Source organism: Orbicella franksi, chromosome 4 (genome assembly GCF_964199315.1).
Source record: "Orbicella franksi chromosome 4, jaOrbFran1.1, whole genome shotgun sequence".
Taxonomy (NCBI): Eukaryota; Metazoa; Cnidaria; class Anthozoa; order Scleractinia; family Merulinidae; genus Orbicella; species Orbicella franksi.
This window is the reverse complement of record NC_138148.1, coordinates 25,144,933-25,164,109: the sequence shown is the minus strand read 5'-3', so window position 1 is coordinate 25,164,109 and position 19,177 is coordinate 25,144,933. Positions and strand designations below refer to the sequence as shown.

General features: G+C 39.4%; 2 protein-coding genes across 3 annotated transcripts; one reads left to right on the top strand and one right to left on the bottom strand.

The window, feature by feature from the left end:
* Window positions 1-5,760: 5,760 nt before the first annotated feature.
* On the top strand, window positions 5,761-10,276 carry LOC145484955 (XK-related protein 8-like). The gene is made up of 2 exons (XM_081463575.1): window positions 5,761-6,924; window positions 7,864-10,276. The coding sequence occupies exons 1-2, from the start codon at window positions 5,906-5,908 to the stop codon at window positions 8,744-8,746; spliced, it is 1,902 nt and encodes a 633-aa protein (XP_081319701.1). The 5' UTR covers window positions 5,761-5,905; the 3' UTR covers window positions 8,747-10,276.
* An 86-nt stretch (window positions 10,277-10,362) lies between these two features.
* LOC145484959 (uncharacterized) lies at window positions 10,363-19,144 on the bottom strand. 2 transcript variants are annotated; one of them, XM_081463584.1, is made up of 2 exons: window positions 17,806-19,144; window positions 10,363-17,773 (listed from the first exon to the last, which is right to left on the bottom strand). In XM_081463584.1, the coding sequence occupies exon 2, from the start codon at window positions 13,756-13,758 to the stop codon at window positions 11,962-11,964; it is 1,797 nt and encodes a 598-aa protein (XP_081319710.1). In that variant the 5' UTR covers window positions 13,759-17,773; window positions 17,806-19,144; the 3' UTR covers window positions 10,363-11,961. The 2 variants fall into 2 exon arrangements, with proteins under 2 accessions (XP_081319710.1, XP_081319711.1); XM_081463585.1 differs by having other exon boundaries at window positions 10,363-13,789; window positions 18,771-19,144.
* Between the last annotated feature and the right edge of the window lie 33 nt (window positions 19,145-19,177).

The following is a 19,177-nucleotide window of genomic DNA, read 5'->3' as shown; positions in this document are numbered from 1 at the left end:
TCTAATCAGCCTTTTTGTTTTTTTCGCATGCAGTCCTTTCGTGGACGTCAGCCTCAACTAGCAGACAAGTGTTTCAGATGCGGCCAAAGAAGCCACTGAGCAAATCCATCTTCCTGCCCAAGCCGTTTTAGAGGAGCCGCTGCAGCCCCTCCAAGCAGTAAAAATACATACTTATGGCAAATACCAAGCTGCATTGAAGAGAATGGGATAAGATGAGTATATAATATTTTCAATTTAATCAAATGATTGGGAGACCCGGTTGAACTTATTGATGATTTTGTTGAACCATGTGATTCAAGGTTTTTTGGAAGTGTTGAAAAGACAATTTACTCTAAGGGGCTGAAAAATTTCCTTAGCTGTTCATTCATCGTTCGCGTAAATTTTGGTTATGTCAATTGTGTCCATTACTTTTAACTTTGTCAAGGCAACCGCAAACTTCGTATAGGTTTGGACAAAAATCAACTTTTTCGACATACTTCTGTATTTTTTTTTCCAGCTTTGTTCATCATTTTGCTGAATTTCACTAAATTGTACATTTCATAAGCATTCTGGCTTCATAAGCATTCTAGATTATTTTTTGACTTTTTAAGAAAATAGTATTATCCAAGATGGTGGGTCAAATGACGTCATGCGACGTCACAACCAAAAAATATGTCATTATTTTATAGAGCAAGCTCAGGGCTTCCTGTACCTTAATAGAACGAAAACCCAAGGAGAGAGTTTCATCCCCCTTGTGCCACGATGGGGGTGTTAGTCCGAGGGTTAACAATTGTACTAGCCCTGATGACTGAATGAATGAATAAAAGACTGATTATCAGGACAGAACGCATTATATTTAAGTTAAAGGCAACCTTATGGTTAATGTAGATTTTTTAAATCATATAGGTGCTTCTTGCTTTATTCGCGATACTATTTTTGATGGGTATTAGATTCTCTTTATTTACATTCCACCCTCAGCTCAGTTTTCTAATAATCACTCAGCCATCCAGTCCAGTGTAGTGATTTGTCGAGCAGGCTATTTCTGATCTTCTGGCCATAGGTTCAGTGGTCGAGTGCGCGTGTGCTCCTGCTGTTGTTAACCCGTTGTCAGTTTCCATACAGTTGGAGTTCTGGAAGAATAATGTTTTCGTATCTCAATTCCAGTGTTTTGCAGACGTTGCTCGCAGACTATCTTGTATTGTATGCTCGGATGTTGGCGCTATTGGATTGGCTGCTTTTATTGCCATTGGTAACATTGCCTGTTTTCGCACAAAAACTGAGATTCTATGTAGATACCAGATCGAGTACCACGTGGAGAGAACTCCACTGTGTTTGTTTTGCTTTGAAAAATTTGCACATCTTCTTTCAGGGTGCTCTGTTAAGTGGTTTACTGACAACCAAACTGTACCTTTGATCGTCGATTCTGGTAGTATGAAACTGTGTTCGCTTCAATTCGCGGGTGATATATTTGATACCGCCAAAGAAAGTAATATCAAAATCGAGGCTGAGTTGATACCTCGTTCATTTAACGAGAAAGCTGATTACTTATGCAAGATCGTCGATTGATGACTGGTCAGTTAAAGATAGCTATTTTCATGAAGTAACCTCTTATCGGGGTCCCTGTTCAATTGATTACTTTTCCAGTTAAAAAAAAAAAAAATTCAAGTTTTTCCCAGTTTCTATTCGAAGATTCTCTAGCATTTAGTTGGGCAGGAGAAACCTGTTGGCTGATGCCACCTGTTTCGTTAGTTGAAAATGTCATCCGCCACATATGTTTTTGTCAATAGAACTGGTTACTCTTTATTGGCCTTTCAGCTCCCTTTTGGCCTTTTTGGTGGAACGTAGGTGGGGTTTTACATCTTTTGTTGTTGATTTTCTCTTCGTTGAGAACGGTAAAGGTGTTTATCTCCATGGGGCAAATAACAGTTCCCTTTTGACTCGGAGAATTTTAGTTGCTTGTCGGTGCTGTACTGTCCAGTGTCCAGTAAAATCTGTCTATGGAGAAGTCATGCCGCGCGGTCACGATTACGCTGTTTTAGGCCGTTGGGCCATGTCACCTTTGTGCGGGACTGCCCGTTTATCATGTGTTGATCTTAGGTGATTGCACTGTTTTAGGCCATTGGGCCATGTCATTTTTGTGCGGGACTGCCCGTTTATCATGTGTTGATCTTAGGTGATTACACTGTTTTAGGCCGTTGGACCATGTCATCTTTGTGCGGGACTGCCCGTTTATCATGTGTTGATCTTAGGTGATTACACTGTTTTAGACCTTTGGGCCATGCCATTTTTGTGCGGGACTGCCCGTTTATCACGGGTTGATCTTAGGTGATTACACTGTTTTAGGCCGTTGAGCCATGCCATTTTTGTGCAGGACTGCCAGTATATAGTGTGCTGAATGCAAGATTTAGGCCTCTGGGCCTTCCTTATGTTCTGATCTGCGTGTTGTTGCATTTTTTTTTTTTTTTTTCTCTAATTGTTCTCACATTTCTTTTCTTATCTTTCAAGTCTACAAAGTGGATGTGTGTTTACTTCAAAGGTTGCCCACTCAAGAGATCCAGACGACTTCGCAAGTCAGCGGAAGGTCTTCCCTTACGTGCCTGTAAAGCAAAGGCCCCTTCAACAACAGAGCGTTATTCAAGTGACTTTCAAACATTTAGAGAATGGTCTTCGCGCTTTGAGGAAGTCGCTTGTTTGCCGTCTGATGAGACGTCTTTTGCTCCTTATTTGGAGTATTTTGCTGCAGCAGAGTTCCCTCTACTCCACACTTGGTTCTGCCTGTTATGGCATAAATTGGGCACACCATCGGTATGGCTTTCCGACTTGTGATTTGACTTGTGATAGAAGTTTTCTCGAGGCGGCTAAAATTGAGCTTGCAAAACTTGTTTCCATAAAAAGGGGGGCGCTGTTACTCCCGAGATGATCTTGAGGATATATAATAGGTTTGCGGGCGCCAAGGCTAATCCTGCTAATCTTCGCTTAGCCGCAATTTGCGTGACTGCCTAGTGGGCTTTTCTCCGCGGCAACGAGTTAGCTAGCCTTCGTTGCTGTAACGTTAGTTTTTGCGATGCATTTGTCAAGATTTATATATGTAAGAGCAAAACAGATGTTTATTATATGAAATTTTTAGTTTTAATTTTATGAATTTATTTTCTTCAGAGATGTAGCATATTTTGCTCTCAAAAAATTTGTATTAAAATAAAGTTCTAGACTTGGCATGCGTTTGCGGAACTAGGATATCTTATACACTTGTTTAACTGATCTACATAGCTTAAGAACATGGGCCGCTAAGGAGCAGGCATCAGCAATCTACACACGGCAGATAGAAGACTGATCGAGCCAAGGACGACTAGCCACAGCTATATTACGATAGGTTAGAATCTTTACTTTCAGTGTCTAGAAGTTTGCACACTTAGATTCCTTTGTTCTCTTTCTTTATTTTCGAAAGCGGGCATCAATAAACGAGATGCCCGCCCCTGATGCTGTGTTTGTGTTTATTAAGATTAGTTACAAAATATTTTATAATCGTTTCAGGGTGATTAGAGTATAAATATATTTTGTAACGTTTCGCTAATTACACTGGAGTATGTTCACTATGTATGGTTCGTGTTAACTGTAGAAGTATTTTAGGCGTGAATCCCTAAGGGGTTAGTAGGCTATTTAAGAATTTGTAAGTTATGCAAGAGCCACTCGAAGGCATCTCTTTCAACTTTGCTTTTTAATTTTCTGTTTATTCACTGCTGTGTTTTCTTTATGATGATGTAACGCTCGCTGTATCCTGCATCAATAAACGAGATGCCCACCCCTGATGCTGTGTTTGTGTTTATTAAGATTAGTTACAAAATATTTTATAATCGTTTCAGGGTGATTAGAGTATAAGTCATATTGACTGCCACTGAGACATTACATGTAATCTGTAACAATCAGTAAGATATTTGCAGTTTACAGGAGCCTATTATTCAGTTCTCAGCAAGACCGGATCACGAGGAGATCAATCTGAGCATGACTCGAGCTTTATTTGACCCCTAAAAGATACCACTTAAAACGGAATAAGCTTGATTACCAGTTGCTCTTCAGGAAAGGAACTCGCGCTAGTAGATGGAATCTAACTGAACAGGCCATTTCCGGGTTGAATTTTGCCTCTGTGTCAAAACGAGTCTTCGTGAGAAACCATTCATAAGGAAATATGTTCCGCCTTTATACAAATTAAACTCATATCAAAGGTTTTGCACGAAGATTCGTTTTGAAACAGACAGAGGCGCAAGGTAACTCGGAAATGACCTATTTAGACTCCATCATTGCGTTCGACAGAACGCAGTTCTAATCGGGTAATGGAGGAAAATCGAGTTTTCCTGTATGTATCTTCCTGTGGACACCAATTTGCCTCCTTCCCCCCCCCCCCGCCGCGCCCCCCCCAAAAATTCTTCAGAGGCTAATAAAGTCATCTCCATTTTCGTGCTTTCTTTCGAGTGTTGTGCAATATTTCGGACTTTTGAGTGTTGAGACAGTTTACTGTGGACCGCAGCGGATAAGTTGTGTATTTGAAGTTTGAAGTCAGTGTTAATGGCAAACCTTGCAGACATGTCTTCACGAAATGTGTTCGACTTTTAGTACGAACAGAAAGCTGTAGTTTGGCTGCATGTTCAGTGTACCCTCTTCTCTTCGATCAAAACCAACGCTGCTTTTGAAATGTGTGCTTTTCACTTCGCTGGCCTATCTTGCTGCGAGACAAGTTAGTCACAAACCTGGTAATACGCGCAACAATGTGTTTCAACTTGCAATGCAACAATGTTGCGAGACAAGTCGAAGAAAAGTTTTGCCCGTATTGCCGGACCTTAAGTGACACCAGAATCCTTGATTTATACCCCAAAGCGAGAAAACGAACATCCTGGACCTTTTAATATGGGATTCCTCCCGGGGATGGGATTGCGACAGCCGATCGCGAGATACCTCAGCAAATCGTCGTCACCACGATCGCTACAATCGCTGGAGAGTCACTCAACGATCACTCTGAATTGGAACCCTCTTTGCAGCGATTGTGGCGATCGCAGCGATTATATAGAAATCAACCTTAACTGAGCCCTGCGCCGTGCATTCAGGAAAAAATACAGCTTCACCAGTTTTCCGTTCTTGCCCTTATCACGTGTACACTGAAAAAAAAAATACTTGATTGACTGAAAGCATGCAAAGTTATGGCTAATTTTTAATTTGCACTGCTGTGCAAATAGACAATACAGACTCGTTCATTTAGGCTTGTTTTGTAATTATTCAGGCAAATGATAAGTAATAATCGTAGCTCGCAGCTCGTAGTCTGTCTCACATTTATACGATTCATATGAAGTTTTTATTTCATACTTGCTATTATGTGAATGACGTCATGTAACGAGTTCATGTTCATGCTCCGTTTTCAAATTTTTTTTTCTGTCCAAAGCTGACGTTTTTAAATTCCTCCGATGAAATGAAATTTCTCTAAGTAAAACACCGCTCTCATCAGACTTCTGTGCGGCTGGCACTTTTCATCAATAACTATAACGCTAGTAAATAGCATTAAAATTAATTCACACGCTGCCGCATTAACATTGTGTTAAGGTTTTAAATATTTTTACATTTCGAACCACTCATTTCCCGAGATAAACAAACACAGTTCTATAGTTGGTCAGCAGCATGTTATTGCCCTGCAAGCTGTTTATGTACAGAACAAACAAGGGGTCTCACAAACTTCTCAATATTGAACGAGAAAAGATTTGGTTTAAACTCTTGAAAGTTAATACCGTAAAACGAAATTGCCATTTCCTTGCTGTACTGATGTTCAGATGCTTGCCATGCGTGCACGCATAAATTATTTCTTCCGGTGTACGAGTGACGTGCGATTCCTTACCAGCGAAGCAATTTGTTCGCGAAATTAATCGTGGGCAATTGGTGTTCATAAATGGATGAACAACATCCAAAACTATCGCGATCTAGACTAAATTTAGATGATAAACAGAAGCAGACTGTACGAGCTCTGAGAAGACAACTTTCGACTCATTCTACAAGCGGTTCGACAACAGAAGGTGACCGAGTGGCAGAGTTAACCGAGGAAGAGGTTCTTCTACTTCGTAAAGTTGTACAAACTCTAACAACTGTTTCAGCGGATTCCGACTCGATTAGAGATAACGTCGACGGAAGAAGAGTAGATCGAAACTGGTCAGTGGAAAGCTTTCTCTCTTCAAGCCGTGGAAGCACAACTTACGTCAATCCAGCACGGTTTTATGTTCGCGTCAAGAAGGAAGAAGTAAAAGCTGTGGAACAAGTCTGTCTCGAATTAGACGACGAGGAATTAAACACGAAACCTGCCACGAACGGTTATGGACATCTAAACAGCAAAAATTTATCCTTACGCAATTACAAGCATTATTATGGCTACAGTGTCGCTGTGACTCAGCAAACCCTCCCAAGCGAGCGACCGATTGTAGTTACTACCAATGAAACCGTGACAGAAGCGTTACCGGAAGACGAAATCAAATTCTTAAGCAAAGGACGCACAAAATATACCAGCCATACGAGTAAGCTCAGACATTTGCCACCACGAGAGCGCTTTAAACAAGCTGTTTATTTAGTAATGGGTAATTTAAAAATGAGGCCACGTAAAATGGACAAGGATTTCTCCGAACTGTGGAGAAAGCGAGGTAACGCAACATGGCTCGGCGTATTTTTCTCTGTTGTGGCGATCGGAGCTTTTCTCGCCGACATTGGCACTGACCTGAAGGTTGCAGCGGACCATTACACTGCAGGCAGCAACTGGTGGGCGAGTTTCACAGTCATGTTTGTATTGCTGCCGTCAGTGGTCACAAATCTTTTCTCTTTCTTCTGGTACAAAGAAGATGATGAGCAGGTCGGAAGACGGCCGAAGAGTGGCTGGAGAACTGTTGCAATAACGCATTTTTTTCTAGTGGGGCTTGTAGAGAGGTGAGTGTTGCTATAAAGACTAACAGTAGCACATGCATTACTTGTTTTCACTTACAAAGCACGTGATAATAATATTCCGTTTGAGCAAGTACAACATAACAGTCCATATAGCTCGTCACGCAAAATTGCGCGTTGACCACAAATATCGGACACACATGATTCCGTAAAATCAACATAAGCAATAAATCTGTACAGCGGGAAAAGGGGAAAAACTAAGAACAGACTATTTTACAACATCCCGCCCCCTTTAATCGACTGAGAATTGCCAAAAACTCCAGTCGTCACACAACGCTTCTTCTCAGAAGCGATGCGTGACCGCTTAGCGAGACATGAAAAGGAGATGGTTGTGTCGTATTAGAGAGCTTTTAAAAGCAATGACGGCCCCGAGGACAACGCCTGGTTAAAAAAAAATGAATTTATATTTTAACTTCGAAAAATTAGCTGCCCCCGTCGTTCGTGTTCTCTAAAATACGCAGAACTTAGTCATTTCACGTTGTTGTTGTGCAGAGGACGGCAAAGAAATGACAAGGATTTATAACTTACGTGCAGAGCCATTGTTCCACTCTTTAAATCTTTTGTTTGGTGGTGTTCTCGTTGCCGTTGCGGTCATCGTTTGCTTAAGCTTCCTATTGTCTCTAGCCTGCGTACTTCCTTTCACGTTTTCAGCGTGAAAGAAAATAGTGGACTTTTGCACGAAGAGTAATTGTACTCGAACCCACGGAACTTAACGCATTGGAATCAGATGAAAAAAGTCAAAATAAGCAGTTAAATTGCGAATAACTCGAAAAGGAGAGGAAAAAACAGGACCAAACTATTTCAAACTATCGTCACACAACGCCTCTTTCAAGAAGCGTTGCGTGACCTTTTGACGAATGGTACACCTGGACTGTTTTCGTTGTTAATTTTCTTGCTGAATCCCCTGATTTTTCGTTTTTACAGGAACTGGAGAATTCTCGTCAAATCGTACAGAATAAAACGGAAGAAAGACGACCGCGTTGTTGATCACAAGTTATTGGTAGCCATGAATCTTGATGCAGCATTACTGCAGATGATCTTAGCCTTAACTGAAGATGCACCCCAGCTTGTTTTACAACTTTATGTCCTTGTGTCACGCCGTTACGTTGATACATTACAGGCAACAAACATCCAAGACTTATGGACCATGCTGTCAATCTGCTTTTCGTTTATTTCCTATTCCAGAGCGGTTGTCAACTATATAAGCTGCCTTCGTGACTCGAAACGTCATAAAGGCCAGTTGCGCTGGTATGGTTACCTCTCAATGTGGTTATGGCGTGCTTTCATGATTATTTCTCGAATTCTTGCTCTCGTTTTCTTCGCAACAGAATTCAAACTCTGGTTCTTCCTAGCTCTATTGATTCATTTTTTCATAGTCCTCGCGTTTCTCAGCCGTCATGAGGTTTATTTCTTTCCAGGGCACAAATGGCAGCAGCATTTTGTACGTGCTTTAATGTCTTATATTCATCTGTTTTGTTTCTTTTGCTTAGAAGGTGTGCGAACGATAAGCTGGGCAGTGAAATACTACATATTGACTTTCATAGAAATTTTGATTTTTTCGCTTCTCTGGTTCACGAACGAAACGAGACTTTTACCGCTTAGAGTAGAGATGGCAGGATTTATTGTCATTTATTTGTTCTTCTCCTTTGGCCTAATCATGATGAGTATTTACTACAGGTTTTTACATCCTCGATTTAAGGAAGCTCGCTTCTCTTTGTCTGCTCCTTTAAAGTCTGAGCTTGCGGATAGAGATCCTAACGAAAGGGCAGACGAAAATCAAGAGCAAATCTTTGAACTCTGGATTTAAATATAGCAACAAATCAAGGCTGCGCTCACTGAGTATTCGCAGCCAAAAAACAACTTTAAAGGAGTTCTGCTGCGATAGTTTATGCAGTGTCGTTGTTCGGACGTTCAGAATCGCTTCCAAATTGTAGCGAATCTAAAATAATAATGGATACCTGCAGATGAGAAATATTAAAACAGATTATGGATGACAAACTTGAAAAATTTGGCTTATGTTATCAAGATGTCCCATAGGTGAAAATAGATGATTGTCTAGCTCTCTGTACGCATTGCTGACCTAGTTATTACAACAGTTTGTAAATTAAGTGACTGAATAACAATTGGTGGTCTGATAAACAAACCACGGCGAGAAAGTACACGCAATCTGGGTCACGGAGGCTGAGTTGAAATAATAAACATCTCTACTTACTGTCTATACAGCCTTATGATTTATACGTGTATAGAAAGTACCAACTGGTCACACAATTGGTCAGTTAATTCGTTCACAGGCGACCAAGCTCGGTTTCACTGTTCTTAGACATTACGCAACGAAGGATTTGTATGAAGAATTAATTCATTTTAGCCCTGAACATGCTAAAATCAGACTATTTATGTAGAAATTAACTTCACTCAGACCTCAACATAGAGTTGTCTGTGTCTTTTAGTGCATGTAATTCGGGCGCAGATTTATGTAGGGCTTACATAGGCTTGATTGCCAGGCATTTTGTGAGCCCGCGTCCAACACGGCTGGAAATCGAGCTCAGGGTTTACAGCAACACCAAAAAAATTCGTGAGACGCAAATTTATCCAAAATATATATATCGACGTACAATTCATGTTAAGCCTCCACGGTCACCATCTTACCCTTGAATACCCCCTGTAAACCCCAGTATAACCTTCTATGCCATGCCATGGAAAATACAGCTATTCAGAATACGGGGAAGCCTTGTGTATTCGACGGTATTACACACAACCTTCCATTTGTGTGCTGCACGTATGTTGCATTGACTGTGTTGACCACGGTATTTACAATGACATGGTATAAAATGGTTATGAAACACCTCGCAACATAGTACCATTAAATATCCCATGAGTCACTTGGTATGCACACGCCTTTATACAAATAACGACTCGTGGAACATTCCATGGTATACAACGAGAAAGTGTTGCATAACTAGTATGTGCACCCATGTAAACTATTGTGAAACCCTTGTAAGGTAAGGTGAACACTCTTGTATACCCCTGTAAACCCTTGTATACCCCTATAAGCCCCTGTAAACCCTTGTACACCCCTATAACCCCCTGTAAACCCTTGCATGTCCCTATAAGCCCCTGTAAACCCTTGCACACCCCTATAAGCCCCTGTAAACCCTTGTACACCCCTATAAGCCCCTGTAAACCCTTGTACACCCCTAAAAGCCCATGTGAACCCTTGTACACCCCTGAAATCCCTTGTTTGCCCCTGTAAACCCTTGTATACCCCTGTAAGCCCCTGTAAACCCTTGTACACCCTTGTAAACCCTTGCATACCCTTGTGAACTCTTCGAAAATATATTCTGCAGACGCCGGCAGAGTATAGCTATATCTTGCAGCGCACCGTGTTACTCGGTGATCTTTGCACTGTTTCACTGGAAAGAAAAGTGGTTTTTAAACACCTTTATTAGCCAAATCTTCCAATACATAATTACAATTAGAGGGGCTGATAACAATACAAAATGAAAAGGCAAACAAAGTACACATGATTCAATTAAGATATCAATAGAGGTGTACAGAAAGGTCCTCATTATATAATTGATCAAAATAACTTCATTGTGATTGGCTCAGAGCAGGCAAGTTCATCATTAATTTTAATTTTGTGCAACAGTGCAAATCAAAACAGGCATGTAGATTTTCCAGTAGTTTTCCCAGGTGCAAAATAAATGAGTGATCATACTGTCAAAATTTTCAAACATCACTCACATTGTAAATTCTTAATGGACCATTTTACCAATACAACATCCATTTTTAATTCTATTGTTTCAAATAGCTATTATGGGATACTTAGGGGGCAAATACCTACTTATTTGCCCCCTCAGCATCCTCCAATCAATAGACATCAAAATGGCTGCTGTATCAGCAAAAGGTCTACTGCACTTGAATTCCTAAATGACCTGTACCAATCATTTAGGGCCCAGTAGACATTTAGAGAAAAGGGAGAAAGAGAGTCATCCTGAGAGTTAACACCCTGAATTAACAGGGGTAACCTCAGGGAACCCGTTTGAATTAATAAAATAAGCCTGTCTGTCACGAGTTGAGTGACCAATGTAGAGTAACTGGATTAATGTTAGCACTGCTTGACCAAATATGCCACAAAATCACTGTAATAGTGTCCCTCATTTCTTTCAACAACTATACAATTAAAAATATCATGCCTTACACCTGCTTTCAGTGTTACGTCCATAGGCAACATCTTTCGACTATCTTTTGACATGCCATCTTTCAACGTGCTGTGTAAACAGCTGAAAGACCATTTTGTTCTTAGCAGAACAAATGACTACTAAATGATAATTACTGACCTCAAATGAACGAAGAAGATTGTGGACTTTGCATGCTTCGTGATTTACGGAATAATTCAACTGATTAGTCTAGTTAATTGGCTCTCAATGGTGACTTCCAGTAGAATTGGGCAGCTACTGCTCAGTTAATATTTGAAAGATGTAAACATTCAAAACAGTCAATTTATCTCTCACAGAATGTTTTCTTGATACTCCTAGCCTTAGTTTGATGTCAAGTAAATCCATCGTTCATGACTTAAAGTCAAGTTCAACCATAAAGAAGTCAGTTGTGCTTACATTTTTTACCTAAGCCAGATCACATAGCATGTCAAGAGATGGCATGTCAAAAGAAAGTCAATATGTATGTAACACTGAAAGCGGGTGTAATCAGTACAATCACACACATTTTTGTCTCTGCAGTAGGTTTCCACAACTTTTGTACAGACACATGCCCAGCATTAAAGTTGTTTCCCTAATAGTGAACAAGTTTCTGAAAAGGCTCAAATTTCACTTTTTTTGTTTTCCCATATTTTTTGCTTTTTCATTCAAATTCATTGTAACAGAATATTTTTTGTATTCAAATTTGGTCTGCCTCAAAATGAACTTACATGGCACATTATGCAGTACATTGCAATAAATCATTATTGTCATTGCTGTTATAAACCAAAAGTAAATTTGAATAAATTGACAATACCATAACATTTGCTTAGCTGGTATTCTCTTCTTGAGCATCTTTATCGTCAATGTCAACATTTTGCAACATTTCTAGCAGTTGCTCACTACAGTCAGATCCTTCTTTCACTGCAAGGAAACATTGTTTTATCTTCGCAAGCTGGACTGTGTTGAAGCTTGCAATCCCTCGACAAAGAATTTCCTTTGCTATGGTACTGAAAACATCTGGTCTGTTGCTTGGAGATTTGCATTCAGAAAAGCACCACAATACCTCACAAATGTTATCAGCACTTAAAGCTTTGATGTCTTTCAATAAAGCAAGTCTGAGGTAATCAAACAGCTCACTGCTTCCCTCTTTGGCTTCAACAAATCCTCTTATCAATGCAATCAATTGACTTGAAGTCATGTCCGGTGGACAATTCTTAACGACTTGTCCAATGGAGTCAAAGAGCTCAGGGATTTTTATTCCTGCACGCCCCAGAGTCCAAGCCAATTGACTTAAGTGGTCGCCTCTGAGCTGTTTGACATCTCGTTGCAGAAATTCATGTGATATACTTCTGACTAACTCTGTGTCAAATTTCTCTGCCTTTGTAAATGACCACAGCAAAACCACCAACTGGTAATCTTGGAACACTGACATGCCACGCGCTAATACCTCATTCTCCACCACAGCATACAAACCTGCGTCTTTAAGTCCTCTCTTTGCAAAAGACCATACCAATTGAACCACGCCCGTGGTAGCAAATGCCTGCAATCCTCTTGCAACAAGGTTGCTATCAAATGCACTGAATAGCCTTTCACTTCCCAAACCCATTTTGGCAAATGACCAAAGCAACATCAATGTAGGTACATTCTGCACAGTCTTTGTCCCTCGTCGCAGGACTTCACTCTCGATCTGATCAAAAAGATCACTTGAGCAGCTCAATGTTCGTTTAGCAAATGACCAAACAAATCCAGCCAATTGGCGGCTTTCATATGCAGTGAGATCTCTGGCTAAAATTTCTGACTGGAAATGGTTAAACAAGGTTTCACCACCGCTGTCATTTTTGGCAAATGACATAACAACCAAGGTCAAATCACGATCTTTGAAGTCAGATATTGCAATCTCTCCATTTAAAATGGCTTCTTCCAGTTTTAGAAATATTTTATTCCCTTGAATGCCAAGCAGACTACATCCTTTCACAATCTGAAAGATATCAGGCTGTGTGAAAGAAATCAAATCACATGACAAGATGGTTTCTTCACAAATCTGAAGCAGGCAATGACTCTTCTCCTCTATTTTGCCTAAGGACCACATCATATTTGCAAGGCATCTCGGGGAGCACCGAGAAATATCTGCAGAAAGTGAATCCAGCAGACGAATATAGCTACCACTCAAGGCATGTGATTCACTCTTAATTTTCCTAAACAAATGTAGTTGCCTTTTATCTCTTGCCACAATCCTGGCAATGTTGAAAAGGAGTGAAACCCTGTTCACAACATTCATGAAAGATTCAGAGTCATACAGACTAAGCTGATCTTGGACTGTTTTAAGTGATATAATTTTTTTGTTCAGTTGAACTTGAAAAGGCACTGGGACTTCTGCTTTAGTTTTGTAATATGCCTTTTGCATCAATGGAAAAGAGCTTCCAGCTTTCCCTTTCAACAATGTGGTCCCAAGCGCTAGTCGTGATTCAATAACACAACTGCTGTTTCTGGGCTTTCTTTCAAGCTGTGAAGATAATAAAATGCTACTGTGACTGAGAAACACTCTTGGAATATGACATCTTGTAAACAGCGACAGGGTTCTTGAACTGCAAGTCATCAGTATATAAGCTTTATTGGTGTACATAGTGGCCTATCTGCATCCTTTGTTAGATTACCTGAAGAACAAGACAGGTAAACATTCTCATAAATCATGTATCAAAGGTAAATAACATTCTTATTATATGGCTGTGCTCAGAAGGACTGGAAACTACCGAATTCATGAATTTGATCGGCTGAAATCGATATTGACCACGGTCTAGATTTTCCCATCTAGACCGGCACTTGACCAATTACATTTTGCCGTAAAAAAGTTGCAAACTAAATACAAAAATATTGACTATTTTCTTCCAAAATATTAGTTCCGGAAAATATCCATATTATGGAAGTGCGAAGCCTGATCAGGAAAAAAAGTAAAGAGGACGAGTTTGGCAGAATTAAGTTCAGCTCATCGCCGTTCGCAAGCAAAATGTCAGCTATTACAAACCAGTTACATTAAATGAAGTAATTTTTTCTTGTTTGCCATATAATTAACATCTTATTAACTGAGCTTAGTCAATCTGTATGTGAGAATCTTGACCTTGGTTGTGTGTACAGACCTCACTGCGTTCGGTCTGTACTCCCAACCTCAGTCAAGATTCTCCCATACCGACCTCCTGCTTGGTTAATAAGAGCTAAATACAGATAACTATACATTTCACCAGTTGTTAGGGTGAGCAAAATATAAAACAGTAAAATACTGCATAATGTTTCAAATTCACACTGTTACTAGTCACGTAAAAAAACTATTCATTTCTCCCTTTTATCTGTATCTATAGTGTTTCATAATATAAGGACAAAATAGTTCACTGAAAGTTGGAGAGAAAATAGAAGTCTAGTAGAGGGGTACGATTGAAGCCAAAATGGTGACATCATGCACATTTTTTTGGAAAATATGAAAAAACTTGTCACAGGTAACTGAGCAAAATAATTTTCTGATACAAGAAGAGAGAGAAACTCGAGATATCTGCCACAGCCTAGCATTAAAATGTTGTGTGAAATAAGTGGGTTTTTTTATATTGAGGGATGATGCAATCTTATACAATTGGTATCATCAGTTTGGCCTCAAATCATACCCAACTGCATCTTTTTTTTTTCAGGGATTCATATCATTCTATTTTCTAGGCAAGTATGTGAGAAAACATACTTGCCCTGGCCAGATTTTACTCGCCCTTTCAATAACAGGCAAAGTCTGCACATGAGCCAAGTGGCCCATCGGAACAGAGCTTATCCCAATTTCTGTAGCATGAAGTGACTAAGAATATTTCTACTCCCCCCTAGTTGCGATGCTAGGCCATCACAGGGTTACTCCAAGCATTCAATTATTTGGTACCCATTTGAACACCTGGTTGGATAGAGGCACTGTAAGAGTAAAGTGTCTTGTCCAAGAACAAAACACAATGTCCTGGCCAGGGTTCAAACCCGGACTGTTTAATCCAGAGTCGAGCACACTAACCATGAAGCCACAGCGCCTTCACCTTTCCAATAATGCATATTAATTAATTGATCGTATTACTGCGAAAACTACACTTCATTTGATTTGCAATGCAGTGTAAATTAACATGCACAGGAGTTTGTAATTTGCTCAGTCACATAATCAATGTGTAATTATATGAAGGCTTGGGAGATTAAAGATTTACACTACTCGCTATACATGAAAATTCTTCTAAATTGCACTCACCAAAAGGCTTGTGAAATTTTGCAAGAATTTCAAAAATATCACTTGTAGAGTGATTAAGTAAGTAAGATTCTTTATTTAAACACAATGAGATTAAAAACATTACGTGCTTGAGGAGTCGTGTGTAACTAATTAGTACCTACATAACCTACATGTGAAAGTGGATAAAATAATATCAAATACATAAATATCAGACATGAAAGTAAAACCAATACAATACAAAATATAATTTAATAATTATACAATAACTACAATTATAATAATAATTATAATTCAAAATTCAAAATCGCACATCTTCTTCACTACTGACTATGCGGATAGTCTGGTAAATCTGATTTCCCTAAATGTGGAATCAGATTTCACCTTTTTATGAAATTGCCTGAAGCTACAAGAGTCATTTAAATAATCTGAAACAAGATTCCACAATACAGTGCCTCAATAAAAAATAGAATTTTTCAGAAAATAAGTGGAAATCGTGGAATAACGACCTCACATTCACTGATTGCCTGCACTAATTGAAGGCTTTCCTGCAAAAAGGGCGTACATAGCTTTTTGGGCCAATTTTTATCCTTTGCAGGATTGAGCTAATTTTTGGCAGACTGACTTGTTTTGACATGAATCGTTGCGTAATTGTTTTTGTTGATTTGTGCTTCGTTTTCAAGAAATAACATATGCAAAAAACTCAGTTTTCCAAGGGTATCTTTTGGAGATCTTTTGTTGAATGAAAAACAAAAGAAAGCTTTTATTTTGCTAAACTATGAAGTCACCAAAGCGTGGCATTTGCTGCTAGTTTTATTATTAATGTAATTACGCTATTCTCTTTCTGTTGCTTTGTTAGCGCAAGCAAATAAGGCACTTAATGGGCTGGATTCGAGTTTGTTTTGTCATGACACCGGTTCAATACAAGGTGGGTCAATTTTTTTTTTCCAGTCTATTTCTCTACTTCTTTCAACTAGTGAGACAATCTCAGATAGCGCAGAGCACAATTGATAGCTCTGGTACAGTAGTCCCATAAGTACTCACCCCTGCTCGGTTCACTTCCGGTTTGTGTCTACCTTGGTAGTCTGCTACGGCTTTTCCCCTTTGCAGTGTGTATGTTTCAAGGTTGTATTTTCGTTCAAGGTCCAAAAATCACGCACAAATTAATTACTACTGGTGTTTTACATTGATTTTCGTTCATTTTAAATTCAATACTACGCTGAAGCAGCAAACGTGGCAATTAAGCTCTTCGCGCCAACTTTGTAACTTGATACTTTTGTTTTCCTCGCAAAGGCATGTAATATGAAACCCTTGTTTTCTCCAAAACATACGGAAGATGTCCTTGTTTTTTGGAGATAAATGAAAGAAAGTTAAATATCTGATGTAGTGATGAAGAAACAGAACAGAAACGATGTTGTTTTACTAAAAATGCAAATTTTTACTGATGAACAAGAACTAATTTAATTATCAGATAGTCACAAAATACCACTTTCTTTTTCTGTTGCCACCTTTGTTGTTAACAATAAGACAATTCAAAATTAACACACAACGATATTGATGGCTGAGAAGCATTTCAAGGAAAAGTATTTAAGATAAACAGCGCTACTTCGCCCATATGAATGAGTCTACTCAAAGACTGATTAAATTAATTTGCGCTTTCATTAGGTGCCACTGTGTCTGCAGCAATATTTGAGTATTTTCCTGGTTTCTTTTGTTACAAATTTACAATTTGGGGAGTATTAAAGCCACTAACTTGGGAACTTTTTGGTCTCTCTTACAGACACAATTAAGGCAAGAAATAAACAAGCTGCTAAGGAGAAGCAATGCATTTGAACCCTGACAAGCACACTATTGTAGATTGAAAACAGCAGATGATATTTGTTGAACTGACCTGTGTGTAATTCTAAAAGCTACGCAGCCACAGTAACGTTTCACTTTTGCAATAAAAAGGGACAATTGGCGCTACCTGAAAAATAGCTGCCGTCCTTGGTCACATGACATGACATATAAAATACTGCGTGGAAAGATAGTGTATAACACTAACGATGCTAGAACGCATGTGTCTTACATGTTGAGCTCTACCATAAGGAAAACCACTCAACATTTGTGTGTGATTCCGTATGCAATATATCCTTCACCTAATATAGAAGCCACAAACGCTAACTAATCTACGCATGCGTTTAGGGCAAATTAGTTTTGTTCTAAGGAGAATGGTACCACAAGGAGAGCAAGGGGTTACCTGAGACAAATATATAGCTTTGTGATCTTCAAAGCTAAGTGACGGCGATGGAACATGTTTTACGTAGAGTACACATGTACCTTTCCCACCCTTCCCCCACTACTTCCTTGCCTCTAGACTAATTAATTAATTGAAATTAATTAATTAAACAAACATTAAAGTTTACACCTTAGCGCCATAGCGTCATAAGGCCATAGCACCATAGGGCCATAGCGCCATAGCACCTTAGTTCCTTAGCGGCAAGCAGCTCCCATAACCATCCCAATAGTGCACTCTGCACTAAAAATGAAAACATCTATTTTAAAAAAAAGTGCTGTCGAGGCTGCTAAAAGTAACCATTGAAGTTCACGTCACCTCGAAATCCTCCTTCGAAGGATTCGCTCCAAAAGATGCCGCTTGGAAAACTGAGTTTTTTTGCATAGGTTATTTCTCAAAAACGAAGTGCAAATCAACAAAAACAATTATGCAACGATGCTTTTCATGTCAAAACAAGTCAGTCTGCCAAAAATTAGCTCAATCCTGCAAAAGATAAAATCGGCCCAAAAAGCTATGTATGCCCTTTTTGCACAAAAGCCTTCAATAAATCATTGTACTAGTGAAAGGCAATAAAAAGTCTCTTGACATAGCTACACCACATTCAGTGCCTAAATAGAGAGGCAAACTCATACTCATGTAAGCCAAATTCTTCTCTCCTCCTTCCACAATGGTCAACTACATTTGTTTAATGTTCTTTGTCATAGAATGTTGGTTGGAAGCCACCCCCACCCCCACCCCCAACATTTCACCATTTTATGGGTGAAGGCCCTTATTGTATCTGAGTGAGGAAAGTGACACACAGTACATGTATCTGCCCCAAAAACTACAAATTAATACAAGAAATACCACCTTATGTCTACATGTAGCTACCAAGAGCACTTGATAACAATGTCTCTGACTTGGACTTTTGTGTATCAAGTGTAACTCCAGCAAATTTCAGGCTAACATCAAATAAGTCTCAGTTTTGGCATATTGGCTAATCTCCAGTTTTAGCATAAGTTAATGCTCCTAGAATACAAACATCCATAAAATGCGACTTGATCACGAAATAATGTACGGGCCGCAAGATTAAGCATTGCTTCAAACAAATAACAAAAATAGATCACTACTAAAAGGAAATACAGCGTACCTGTAATTCTGATAGGTCAGTGCATTTTAAAATGAACAGCCACATTGTCAAATAAGTGGAAAACCTCATGTACAAGCACTCGCAAGCGCCATTTTGGTATTGGTGAAATGTAACTTGGGAAGAGTGGAGCCTAAGAATGAGACTTGTTCCCAGATTTCCGTCTCTCCCTCGTCTTTCCGGGAATATTGTACTCTCTAGAAAATTCAAGTTCGCATGTAGACTCCTGTACCAAAACTAATTAAACCACTGGTTTGCATCTCTTTGTTTTACACACCCCGAGCCTGGAGGGCCTGGCCTAGCAAAATATATTATTTCGTTTTTAAAACAAGATTTTCACGGGCGTAGCTAGAGGGGGTCCTGAGGTGCTCGTGACGCCCCCCCCCCGCCCTTTTTGTGAGCCTTTTTTT

Excerpts from the sequence above, each read along its gene's own strand:
- LOC145484955 (XM_081463575.1), top strand. The coding sequence starts at position 5,906 with ATGGATGAACAACATCCAAAACTATCGCGATCTAGACTAAATTTAGAT. Across the intron at positions 6,925-7,863 it reads CTAGTGGGGCTTGTAGAGAG|GAACTGGAGAATTCTCGTCA; the intron begins GTGAGTGTTGCT and ends TCGTTTTTACAG.
- LOC145484959 (XM_081463584.1), bottom strand. The coding sequence starts at position 13,758 with ATGTACACCAATAAAGCTTATATACTGATGACTTGCAGTTCAAGAACC.